Here is a 14,214-nt window from a genome sequence, read left to right as displayed (position 1 = left end):
GAGCAGCCAGTCACCCCTACCACATACACTCTCACTGTGAGTAGCCAGTCACCCCTGCCCCATACACTCTCACTGTGTGTAGCCAGTCACCCCTACCACATACACTCTCACTGTGAGTAGCCAGTCACCCCTGCCCCATACACTCTCACTGTGAGTAGCCAGTCAACTGTGGACATTGTGCACATGCACAACTGTCTTGAATGAAATACACCTGCTGACATCGTACACCTGTCTAGCATGATATACACCTGCTGATGTCGTACTCCCATCTAGTATGATATACACCTGCTGATGTCGTACTCCCATCCAGTATGATATACACCTGCTGACATTGTACACCCATCCAGGATGATCTACACCTGCTGACGTCTTACTCCCATCCAGTATGATATACATCTGCTGACATCATACACCCATCCAATATGATATACACCTGCTGACGTTGTACTTCCATCCACTATGATATACACCTGCTGACATTGTACACCTGTTTTGCATGATATACACCTGCTGGCGTTGTACTCCCATCCAGTATGATATACACCTGCTGACGTCATACAACCATCCAGTATGATATACATCTGCTGACGTCATACACCCATCCAGTATGATATACACCTGCTGACGTCATAAACCATCCAGTATGATATACACCTGCTGTCATCTTACACCCATCCAGTATGATATACACCTGCTGACATTGTACACCTGTCTTGCATGATATACACCTGCTGACGTCTTACTCCCATCCAGTATGATATACATCTGCTGACGTCTTACACCCATCCAGTATGATATACATCTGCTGACGTCATACACCCATCCAGTATGATATACACCTGCTGACGTTTTACACCCATCCAGTATGATATACACCTGCTGACGTCTTCTCCCATCTAGTATGATATACACCTGCTGACATCTTACACCCATCTAGTATGATATACACCTGCTGACATTGTACATCTGTCTTGCATGATATACACCTGCTGACGTCGTACTCCCATCCAATATGATATACATCTGCTGACGCCATACACCCATCCAGTATGATATACATCTGCTGACATCATACACCCATCCAGTATGATATACACCTGCTGACATTTTACACCCATCCAGTATGATATACACCTGTTGACATTGTACACCTGTCTTGCATGATATACACCTGCTGACATCTTACTCCTATCCAGTATGATATACACCTGCTGACATTGTACATCTGTCTTGCATGATATACACCTGCTGACGTCTTACTCCCATCAAGTATGATATACATCTGCTGAGGCCATACACCCATCCAGTATGATATACACCTGCTGACATCTTACACCCATCCAGTATGATATACATCTGCTGACATCTTACACCCATCCAGTATGATATACATCTGCTGACGTCATACACCCATCCAGTATGATATACACCTGCTGACGTTTTACACCCATCCAGTATGATATACACCTGCTGACATCGTACACCTGTCCAGTATGATATACACCTGCTGACGTCATACACCCATCCAGTATGATATACATCTGCTGACATCTTACACCCATCCAGTATGATATACACCTGCTGACATCTTACACCCATCCAGTATGATATACACCTGCTAACATCTTACACCCATCAAGTATGATATACATCTGCTGACATCTTACACCCATCCAGTATGATATACACCTGCTGACGTCATACACCCATCCAGTATGATATACATCTGCTGACATCTTACACCCATCCAGTATGATATACATCTGCTGACATCTTACACCCATCCAGTATGATATACATCTGCTGAGGCCATACACCCATCCAGTATGATATACACCTGCTGACATTGTACACCAATCCAGTATGATATACACCTGCTGACGTTTTCTCCCATCTAGTATGATCTACACCTACTGATGTCATACATCTGTCTAGTATGATATACAACTGCTGACACCTTACACCCATCCAGTATGATATACACCTGCTGATGTCATACACCTGTCTAGTATGATATACTACTGCTGACACCCTACACCCATCCAGTATGATATACACCTGCTGACGTTTTCTCCCATCTAGTATGATCTACAACTGCTGATGTCATACACCTGTCTAGTATGATATACAACTGCTGACACCTTACACCCATCCAGTATGATATACACCTGCTGATGTTTTCTCCCATCTAGTATGATCTACAACTGCTGATGTCATACACCTGTCTAGTATGATATACAACTGCTGACACCCTACACCCATCCAGTATGATATACACCTGCTGATGTCATAAATAACTCTATGTTAAATGACAAGGTTTCAGGAATATAATTTTTTAGGTGATGTGTATTATTGGATAAAGGTATTTAGTGTGCTATTGTGATGAAGAGAATGTAGTACTTATGACATGTTGACGGACAGTGTGTGTTGGTTCTGGAAGATGAAGCACAACGTCCCTGTGGAGAGTCCTTGTCAGGTGCTGTAGGCATGATATGGCCTGTCTGTCTTATCTCCGAGGGAGGTCACACGACCTTCACAGTAACACATACCTATCTCACACAAGTCCTGACACAAGTCCTGACACAAGTGCCTTGTCAATACACATACTCTCAAGACACAGGAGCAAATTTGAAACAAGCTGTAAATCTGGAGTACATAACGGTGCTGTGAAGAACCAGTTAAAACTGAATGCCACCATGTCTATTACATTCCTCGATACAAGTATCCAAAGATCTAACAATGTCCCTATGTAAGGGTTATCTGTTGATAACAACATATGATTGAGTGTATGCCTGATAAACAGTTTACAAGGACTTATTGCTCTGATAGCATTGGGTGATTTCAGTCCCATCACAGCATCATTGTCCTGTACCATTGGGTGATTTCAGTCCCATCATAGCATCATAGCACTGTAGCATTGGGTGATTTCAGTCCCATCATAGCGTCATAGCCCTGTAGCATTAGGTGATTTCAGTCCCATCATAGAGTCACATGGACCTGTAGCATTGGGTGATTTCAGTCCCATCATAGCGTCACATGGACCTGTAGCATTGGGTGATTTCAGTCCCATCATAGCGTCATAGCTCTGTAGCATTTGGTGATTTCAGTCCCGTCATAGGGTCAGGACCCTGTACCATTGGGTGATTTCAGTCCCATCATAGCGTCATAGCCCTGTAGCATTGGGTGATTTCAGTCCCATCATAGTGTCACATGGACCTGTAGCATTGGGTGATTTCAGTCCCATCATAGCGTCACATTGACCTGTAGCATTGGGTGATTTCAGTCCCATCATAGCGTCATAGCCCTATAGCATTGGGTGATTTCAGTCCCATCATAGTGTCAGGACCCTGTACCATTGGGTGATTTCAGTCCCATCATAGAGTCAGGACCCTGTAGCATTGGGTGATTCAGTCCCATCATAGCGTCATAGCCCTGTAGCATTGGGTGATTTCAGTCCCATCATAGAGTCAGGACCCTGTAGCATTGGGTGATTTCAGTCCCATCATAGAGTCAGGACCCTGTAACATTGGGTGATTCAGCCCCATCATAGAGTCAGGACCCTGTAGCATTGGGTGATTCAGTCCCATCATAGAGTCAGGACCCTGTAACATTGGGTGATTCAGTCCCATCATAAAGTCAGGACCCTGTAACATTGGATGATTTCAGTCCCATCATTGAGTCAGGACCCTGTAGCATTGGGTGATTCAGTCCCATCATAGAGACAGGACCCTGTAGCATTTAGTGATTTCAGCCCCATCATAGAGACAGGACCCTGTAGCATTGGGTGATTTCAGTCCCATCATAGAGTCAGGACCCTGTAGCATTGGGTGATTCAGTCCCATCATAGAGTCAGGACCCTGTAGCATTGGGTGATTCAGTCCCATCATAGTGTCAGGACCCTGTAGCATTGGGTGATTCAGTCCCATCATAGTGTCAGGACCCTGTAGCATTGGGTGATTTCAGTCCCATCATAGAGTCAGGACCCTGTAGCATTGGGTGATTCAGTCCCATCATAGAGTCAGGACCCTGTAGCATTGGGTGATTCAGTCCCATCAGAGTGTCAGGACCCTGTAGCATTGGGTGATTCAGTCCCATCATAGAGTCAGGACCCTGTAACATTGGGTGATTCAGTCCCATCATAGTGTCAGGACCCTGTAGCATTGGGTGATTCAGTCCCATCATAGTGTCAGGACCCTGTAACATTGGGTGATTCAGTCCCATCATAGTGTCAGGACCCTGTAACATTGGGTGATTCAGTCCCATCATAAAGTCAGGACCCTATAGCATTGGGTGATTCAGTCCCATCATAGTGTCAGGACCCTGTAACATTGGGTATGGTGTGACTGCCAGTTGTGCCCATGTTACACTGGTGGCAGTAGTGTTTGAATCTCTCTCTCTAATCTCACTCTCTTTTCACCGTCCGGGTATGGTTACCTCAAGCTACATTCAACTATATTCAAAAGGCAAAGGTTAGTCATTCAAAAGCCATTGCTCTTGTGTGTTTAGGGGTCATATGTTGATCTCCGTGTCTATTTATTCTCTCTGATATTAGGTTTCTATTATGAATGTTAGCCATTTGTATTTTTAGCAGCCGTCTCTGGGATGAATGAGAACGATAAATAGAACTTCAACTATACGTATTGACATAAGTGAGCCCATTACCAATATTGAAAGCTGATCCAGGATAACACACATGTGATTTCCACAGAGATAAATGAGAGATTGTGGGGATTGCGATGACTGTGATGTTGCTGTCCCCCGTCACTGTCACCAGTGAAGTGGTGTTTGTTTGATATATACTGAAGGTTGTCATGCTAAGTCCTTTATACGCTTATGATGATGAAAGGAAAACCTACAGCCTGAGATGTGATTCACATGATGGTGTGGGATTTCCACTGAATTACCTGCTTGATTTGTACAACACTTAGTCTATTTGTAGGGTTTGTGTTTATACTAACTTTTCCCACACATGCATCACGTTTGCAAATATGATTGAATGTGTCCAGTTCCACAATTTTGTCTAAAGCTTTAACCATTGTAAGGCTGGCAGATCCAAATGTTTTTGTTTTTTTAGAGCAATTATATTTATTAGGAATCAACAAATCATTAAATATAAAATTTATTACCCTGTTCTGTGCAAAGAATTCAGGTGTTAGACAAAAGGGAAATCCAAACATGCCTGTCATGACTGAGTCCGTCACTCAACATTGCCTAAAGAATTCATCATCGAAGAATTCATTGTTGTAAAGGATTCATCATCATAAAGAATTCATTATCTTAAAGGATTCATCATCATAAAGAATTCATCATCTTAAAGGATTCATCATCATAAAGAATTCATCATCATAAAGAATTCACCATCTTAGAGAATTCATCTTAAAGAATTCATCATCATAAAGAATTCATCATCTTAAAGAATTCATCATCATAAAGAATTCATCATCTTAAAGAATTCATCTTAAAAGATTCATCATCATAAAGAATTCATCGTTGTAAAGAACTCATCATCTTAAAGAATTCATCATTTTAAAGAACTCATCATCTTAAAGAATTCATCATCATAAAGAACTCATCATCTTAAAGAATTCATCATCATAAAGAACTCATCATCTTAAAGAATTTAATTCATCATCATAAAGAATTCATCATCTTAAAGAATTCATCATCATAATGTCAACACAACAATTACAGCAATAGAAACCAGTTAACAAGGCCAAAACAGAAACTTGCATTCAGGTTTTATACCATTAGAAAAGACGGGTAGGAAGATAACAAAATATTTTTTTCATTACAAGTTCTGAGTTTCAATGCCAATGTGATAAACTACAGGCTCATTAAAAGAGTGAACATCACAAGTCACATGATTGTAAGCAGGGGCTGAAAATATAACCTGAGTTATGGCCTAGCGGTTTTCTCCAAGGTGCAACGTGATGTTGAACAGCAACTTATAATTACGATGTTGTTTAACCTGTATAGATTACACAGATATCATTGAATATACAAAGGAAATTTCCATTGGTGTCAAGTAAAAGTAGACCTGGAGTGGGTAATAAAACACAGACACAGACAGATGGACATCTGAGTAGGGCTGTGACACATCAGTATTGTTTAGTTGAACCATCACTTTTCAGCTCTTGGGGAATTCAGTGTGCACACAAAGCTGTGATAAAGTATGTATAACTCAAGAATGAATAAGACTGGGTACATTCCATGTTCAGGAATAAAATTCTTCCAAGACATTATATTAGTAAACAAGAAAACATGAGTGTGGATTCAACACCTCGACTTACATCAGGAACACACTTTATGTTCTTGGTAGAGACTTCATGACTGACTCATTAGGCTATGTCCTTCTTCAGAGTTTCCCTGAGCCGCTGTGCTTCAACAAGGACACTGGGGGGTTTGAGGTGGTCAGCAATGCCAAGAAACAGCTGGCCCAGCAGATCAAGGCAGCCATCCGGTCACAGCGCCGTACACCACGCATGTACCATGTGGCCAAACTGCACAGCTTCATTGACATCCCTCTCATCCCCATTGAAGAGCCCATGGGACCGGAGAAGGTGGAGATCGATACATCATTCACTGTCACTGTGAGTAAAGAAATGTTTACTTATCTGGAAACCCGTGAAGATCCGGGTTAGAATAGGTCTTCAGTAACCCATGCTTGCAGTAAGAGGTGACTATGCTTGTCGTAAGAGGCGACAAATGGGATCGGGTGGTCAGGCTCACTGATTTGGTTGATGCATGTCATTGTATCCCAATTGCCTGGATTGATGCTCATGATGTCAATCACTGGATTGTCTGGTCCAGATTTGATTGTTTACAGACCAACATCATATAGCTTAAATATTGCTGAATGTGGCCTTAAACAACAACCAAACAAAGAAATTAATAAGGCAACTAAACAAGTCTATTTTTTTATAATGGATTTGTCCTGGAATAATAAACAAACACAAAATAGTAGAAGTAATGGTACATTTAGTCCAAATATGTGGGTAACTCTGTGTTTGCATGTGCAGACACTGAACAAGGAGCAGGGCATCCACTGGGTGAAGGCGGAGCGTCTGCCCTCCTTCCTGGAGAGTGACTGCTACCTGGAGTACCGCCTGGCCAGCATTGTCTCACAGGCCAGACTCAGCCAGGACACCAAGGAGTTTGCCATCATGAAGATAGACTACAAACCTCGCATCAAGCGATCCAAGAAGAAAGACGATGATGAGCCTAAGGTGGACCCCAAGGAAGAGCTCATCAAGAACATGTACGTGTGTATGGGCAATGCAAGCACTACTGACACCGATGCCTGGTTCTCTGAGGCTCAGATGGTTCAAAATACAGAGACAACATTCTCTACAATGTCTCGTCCACAGAGTGCTATCCGCCCCAGCAGTGCTAGGCCTGTGAGTGTTATGGGTCTGACTGACCTCAGTCGAAGATGTGACAGTGGATTTGGGAGTCCATCAAAGAGTTCTGTATTTGGCAGTGGCTACTTTGGTTCCAGACATGGAATTTACCCTGATGAGAGTGCTGAAGATGATGTACCCAGCAATAGACTATTCACCAGCAGCTCTGTCAAACCCAACACTCCTCGCCCCTCTGAACCTGTGTGTGTCATGTCTAATGATGATGGTCAGAGAGGGTCAAGGCATGGAGCAATGGTGTATGCCTATCCCCGATCTGAGACCACGGACACTGAGTCTGGCATGGGAGACACAGAGGAAGACAGGGAGGAAGAACTGTCCACGTACCAGGATGCTCAGCAGACAGGTGACAGGGAGAACCAGTCAGAGCAAGATCTTCCCCCAAAAGATGAGAGTGTTATAGTGGAAAGTATAGATGACTTAGGAGCAGTAATTGTTGGTGCAATTCTGAAACGCTGCATTGCTAGTATTATTGATGAGGATGAGAGGAGTATTGAGAGTGATCCTCAGATCCAGGGAATGTTCCCACAGAAGGAGTACTCCTACATCACTATGGATATGCTGGACCGTTTGTCTGTAGGGCCCAGTCAGAAGGGGCAGGTTCGGCTCCCAGAGGTGGAACTGGAGGAGCCAGAGAAGGAGCTGGCCCAGCTGCAGGAGAAGAAGGAGGAGAGTGATGTGGATTCCCTCCTGGACAGTGAGGAGGACTATGAGGAGCAGGACACCTTCTTCAGGAAACACAAACACCGGACATATGACCTGATGAAGTTGAAGGGGGTCCAGCAGTTTAAGGCTTTCCTGGAAGGTACCCTCGGGGAGAAGCACTGGAACCTCTGGGTGGACATTGACCGGAGTCGTATGCTCAAGTCAGAGGAGCACACTCTCCTGTAAGTACTGATTTGTGGTAGTGTTTGAAATATACGCCTGCCCTTAGGTCCATGGCAGGTACATCTCATGTCAGGACTATAGTTTAAGACTTGTCGAGGCCTCATGGCAGGTACATCTCTTGTCAGGCCCATAGTTTAAGACTTGTCGAGGCCTCATGGCAGGTACATCTCTTGTCAGGCCCATAGTTTAAGACTTGTCGGGGTCCTCATGGCAGGTACATCTCTTGTCAGGCCTATAGTTTAAGACTTGTCGAGGCCTCATGGCAGGTACATCTCATGTCAGGCCCATAGTTTAAGACTTGTCGGGGTCCTCATGGCAGGTACATCTCTTGTCAGGCCCATAGTTTAAGACTTGTCGAGGCCTCATGGCAGGTACATCTCTTGTCAGGCCCATAGTTTAAGACTTGTCGAGGCCTCATGGCAGGTACATCTCTTGTCAGGCCCATAGTTTAAGACTTGTCGAGGCCTCATGGCAGGTACATCTCTTGTCAGGCCCATAGTTTAAGACTTGTCGGGGTCCTCATGGCAGGTACATCTCTTATCAGGCCCATAGTTTGAGACTTGTCGAGGCCTCATGGCAGGTACATCTCTTGTCAGGCCTATAGTTTAAGACTTGTCGGGGTCCTCATGGCAGGTACATCTCTTATCAGGCCCATAGTTTGAGACTTGTCGAGGCCTCATGGCAGGTACATCTCTTGTCAGGCCCATAGTTTAAGACTTGTCGAGGCCTCATGGCAGGTACATCTCTTGTCAGGCCCATAGTTTAAGACTTGTCGGGGTCCTCATGGCAGGTACATCTCTTGTCAGGCCTATAGTTTGAGACTTGTCGAGGCCTCATGGCAGGTACATCTCTTGTCAGGCCCATAGTTTAAGACTTGTCGAGGCCTCATGGCAGGTACATCTCTTGTCAGGCCCATAGTTTAAGACTTGTCTGGGTCCTCATGGCAGGTACATCTCTTGTCAGGCCTAGAGTTTAAGACTTGTCTGGGTCCTCATCGCAGGTACATCTCTTGTCAGGCCCATAGTTTAAGACTTGTCGAGGCCTCATGGCAGGTACATCTCTTGTCAGGCCCATAGTTTAAGATTTGTCGGGGTCCTCATGGCAGGTACATCTCTTATCAGGCCCATAGTTTAAGACTTGTCGAGGCCTCATGGCAGGTACATCTCTTGTCAGGCCCATAGTTTAAGACTTGTCGGGGTCCTCATGGCAGGTACATCTCTTGTCAGGCCTATAGTTTAAGACTTGTCGAGGCCTCATGGCAGGTACATCTCTTGTCAGGCCCATAGTTTAAGACTTGTCGAGGCCTCATGGCAGGTACATCTCTTGTCAGGCCCATAGTTTAAGACTTGTCGAGGCCTCATGGCAGGTACATCTCTTGTCAGGCCCATAGTTTAAGACTTGTCGAGGCCTCATGGCAGGTACATCTCTTGTCAGGCCCACAGTTTAAGACTTGTCGAGGCCTCATGGCAGGTACATCTCTTGTCAGGCCCATAGTTTAAGACTTGTCGAGGCCTCATGGCAGGTACATCTCTTGTCAGGCCCATAGTTTAAGACTTGTCGGGGTCCTCATCGCAGGTACATCTCTTGTCAGGCCTATAGTTTAAGACTTGTCGAGGCCTCATGGCAGGTACATCTCTTGTCAGGCCCATAGTTTAAGACTTGTCGGGGTCCTCATGGCAGGTACATCTCTTGTCAGGCCCATAGTTTAAGACTTGTCGGGGTCCTCAGGGCCTGCAGTAAATTTATGTGCCAAATTATTTGTCACAATTAGCTGCAGTTTTTATTAATGAGGGTCTGAACAGTTTAGTCAGTTTAGTTTAGCTCCTACAAAAGTCTGTGGGTCCTGATGGCAACCTGGCATTTATTTTCATTTCAAACACTGATTCATGGTTACACATGAATACTACTAGTCATGTTGTTTTTTTAATAGTGTTCCCGGGTAGGTTAAATCTCAATCTTATTAAAATCAGATCTTTGTTCTCACTGCCGCTAAACAAAGATCTGAGGACATCCCATTATGGATCACGCAGACCGACCTTTTGCAAACTCTGACCGACCAATGGAATTACTAACAAGAAGTCGACATTAGCCAAACAGAAGGCAGCTTTCTCGTGCTTTACGGCACTAATTTCAAATTGGGGACTACGCTTCGAAACATATTTTGACAAATTCTCGCTTAAAAATTTGAAACCTGAACAAAAGAACGTTCTAGAATGGCTAATATATGGTCTGGATTGTATAGATTCAGTCGCTAAGCCCGTAACTATCGTTCGGAATACCCCGTTTTAACGTTTTCTAGGCTGCATGATTAGAAATCACATTCCGACTGTCACTTTCATGATCTGGTAAGCGACGCTCTGATTGGTCGGATGAAAGGTCGTTCTGACGTGACCTCTAATGGGATGTCCTCAGATCTTTGTTTAGTGGCAGCAAGAACTGAGATCTGATTTTAATGAGATTGGTTAAATCTCTATTCAGAAACTGTTCTTTCCCGACGGTGAAGATATTCTATTCTTTTGATATTAAATCTTGTAAAACTATTTTGTTAATAATGTTTTGTATCCTTACAGTTACTTAGCAAACATGCGTGAGAAGTACCAGCACACTGGGTCTCCCTATGAGCTGTCGATGGAGTGGAAGACTTTGCTAGGTTTGGTGGAACCGTCCAGCTGGACTGTAGACAGACTATTGTCCATTCAGAACAAGGTGGCAGAACCTCTTGTGCTCTACTGGTATGTACTCAACATATATCTGCATTGTATTAATTTCTTAGTTGTGATACCTCATAATACTCAATTTTAGGTTGGCTTACAATGTGGATTTCATGATTTTCATATTTATACATTGAATTTCCAGGGCACCTCGATTTCTCCTGAAGCAGATGGCTCCCTCAAATCCAGACAGATACTACCTGTACCACCATCAGCAGCTACTCAAGAGAAGGAAAGAGGTCTACCCCAATCCCCCAACTGCAGTAATTCTGCCACTCAGACCCCGCTCCTGTATGCCTCGTACTCAACACACCGCAATCATCACAGAGGTAAGTGTCACACAAGACACATGTACCACCCTCCAACTACAGCCATCCTTCCCTTCAGACCCCACATCTGTGTGCCTCGTACTCTACACACGGCAGTCATCACAGAGGTAAGTGTCACACAAGACACGCGTCCAACCCTCCAACTACAGCCATCCTTCCCTTCAGACCCCACATCTGTGTGCCTCGTACTCTACACACGGCAGTCATCACAGAGGTAAGTGTCACACAAGACACGCGTCCAACCCTCCAACTACAGCCATCCTTCCCTTCAGACCCCACATCTGTGTGCCTCTAATCAACACACGGCAGTCATCATAGAGGTAAGTGTCACACAAGACGCACGTCCCACCCTCCAACTACAGCCATCCTTCCCTTCAGACCCCACATCTGTGTGCCTCGTACTCTACACACGGCAGTCATCACAGAGGTAAGTGTCACACAAGACACGCGTCCAACCCTCCAACTACAGCCATCCTTCCCTTCAGACCCCACATCTGTGTGCCTCGTACTCTACACACGGCAGTCATCACAGAGGTAAGTGTCACACAAGACACGCGTCCAACCCTCCAACTACAGCCATCCTTCCCTTCAGACCCCACATCTGTGTGCCTCGTACTCAACACACAGCAGTCATGACAGAGGTAAGTGTCACACAAGACACGCGTCCAACCCTCCAACTACAGCCATCCTTCCCTTCAGACCCCACATCTGTGTGCCTCGTACTCTACACACGGCAGTCATCATAGAGGTAAGTGTCACACAAGACGCACGTCCCACCCTCCAACTACAGCCATCCTTCCCTTCAGACCCCACATCTGTGTGCCTCGTACTCTACACACGGCAGTCATCACAGAGGTAAGTGTCACACAAGACACGCGTCCAACCCTCCAACTACAGCCATCCTTCCCTTCAGACCCCACATCTGTGTGCCTCGTACTCTACACACGGCAGTCATCACAGAAGTAAGTGTCACACAAGACACGCGTCCAACCCTCCAACTACAGCCATCCTTCCCTTCAGACCCCACATCTGTGTGCCTCGTACTCTACACACGGCAGTCATCACAGAGGTAAGTGTCACACAAGACACGCGTCCAACCCTCCAACTACAGCCATCCTTCCCTTCAGACCCCACATCTGTGTGCCTCGTACTCAACACACAGCAGTCATCACAGAGGTAAGTGTCACACAAGATACGCGTCCAACCCTCCAACTACAGCCATCCTTCCCTTCAGACCCCACATCTGTGTGCCTCTGGCCCAAACACGGCAGTCATCACAGAGGTAAGTGTCACACAAGACACGCGTCCAACCCTCCAACTACAGCCATCCTTCCCTTCAGACCCCACATCTGTGTGCCTCGTACTCTACACACGGCAGTCATCACAGAGGTAAGTGTCACACAAGACACGCGTCCCACCCTCCAACTACAGCCATCCTTCTCTTCAGACCCCACATCTGTGTGCCTCGTACTCTACACACGGCAGTCATCACAGAGGTAAGTGTCACACAAGACACGCGTCCAACCCTCCAACTACAGCCATCCTTCCCTTCAGACCCCACATCTGTGTGCCTCTGGCCCAAACACGGCAGTCATCACAGAGGTAAGTGTCACACAAGACACGCGTCCAACCCTCCAACTACAGCCATCCTTCCCTTCAGACCCCACATCTGTGTGCCTCGTACTCAACACACAGCAGTCATCACAGAGGTAAGTGTCACACAAGACACATGTACCACCCTCCAACTACAGCCATCCTTCCCTTCAGACCCCACATCTGTGTGCCTCGTACTCTACACACGGCAGTCATGACAGAGGTAAGTGTCACACAAGACACGCGTCCCACCCTCCAACTACAGCCATCCTTCCCTTCAGACCCCACATCTGTGTGCCTCGTACTCTACACACGGCAGTCATCACAGAGGTAAGTGTCACACAAGACACACGTCCCACCCTCCAACTACAGCCATCCTTCCCTTCAGACCCCACATCTGTGTGCCTCGTACTCAACACACAGCAGTCATCACAGAGGTAAGTGTCACACAAGACACGCGTCCAACCCTCCAACTACAGCCATCCTTCCCTTCAGACCCCACATCTGTGTGCCTCATACTCAACACACGGCAGTCATCACAGAGGTAAGTGTCACACAAGACACGCGTCCAACCCTCCAACTACAGCCATCCTTCCCTTCAGACCCCACATCTGTGTGCCTCGTACTCTACACACGGCAGTCATCATAGAGGTAAGTGTCACACAAGACACGCGTCCAACCCTCCAACTACAGCCATCCTTCCCTTCAGACCCCACATCTGTGTGCCTCGTACTCAACACACGGCAGTCATCACAGAGGTAAGTGTCACACAAGACACGCGTCCAACCCTCCAACTACAGCCATCCTTCCCTTCAGACCCCACATCTGTGTGCCTCTGGCCCAAACACGGCAGTCATCACAGAGGTAAGTGTCACACAAGACACACGTACCAATCGTGTCCTCCACAGTATGGTTTTGGATCATAACACATATTTCCCATACCTACAGGGCATCATTTTGTTCTATTCTACTTTACAATTGATAGCCATTGATGATACTATAAATGCCACCATGTGCAGGCGCTGGCGCCAGTGTGTCAGGAAGACTTCAGTGCCCCAACATCGCCACCAGTCGGACTGAAGAGAGTGTATGCCCGGCCCAGCACAGTCACCTCCCAGAGGGAGAGTGCCAAGACACACAGTAAGAAGCCCAAGGAGCTCCTGTCTCCCCGACTCAAGATGGATAGAGTCACCTCCGCCAGAGTGCGGACTCCGGCTACTGCAAGGTATCTAACTAAAGGAAATACTGAGTGTTGTAAACTATGTGTATGCTACA

The 14,214-nt window shown here is 45.8% G+C and overlaps 1 protein-coding gene across 5 annotated transcripts in view; it reads left to right on the top strand.

The window, feature by feature from the left end:
• The window catches only part of LOC124146186 (regulator of G-protein signaling 22-like), a 135,949-nt gene that overhangs the window by 58,498 nt on the left and 63,237 nt on the right, over positions 1-14,214 (top strand). For all 5 annotated transcript variants that reach the window (XM_046516352.2, XM_046516349.2, XM_046516350.2 and 2 more), the window contains 5 exons: positions 6,360-6,590; positions 7,020-8,305; positions 10,877-11,038; positions 11,163-11,346; positions 13,959-14,164. In XM_046516352.2, coding sequence (XP_046372308.2) covers positions 6,360-6,590; positions 7,020-8,305; positions 10,877-11,038; positions 11,163-11,346; positions 13,959-14,164 — 2,069 coding nt within the window. The remainder of the gene's footprint in view (positions 1-6,359; positions 6,591-7,019; positions 8,306-10,876; positions 11,039-11,162; positions 11,347-13,958; positions 14,165-14,214) is intronic.

Source organism: Haliotis rufescens, unplaced genomic scaffold, assembly GCF_023055435.1.
Source record: "Haliotis rufescens isolate VD_foot unplaced genomic scaffold, xgHalRufe1.0.p SCAF_2, whole genome shotgun sequence".
Taxonomy (NCBI): domain Eukaryota; kingdom Metazoa; phylum Mollusca; class Gastropoda; order Lepetellida; family Haliotidae; genus Haliotis; species Haliotis rufescens.
The sequence above is the reverse complement of the archived record's forward strand: the minus strand, read 5'-3'. Positions and strand labels throughout refer to the sequence as shown.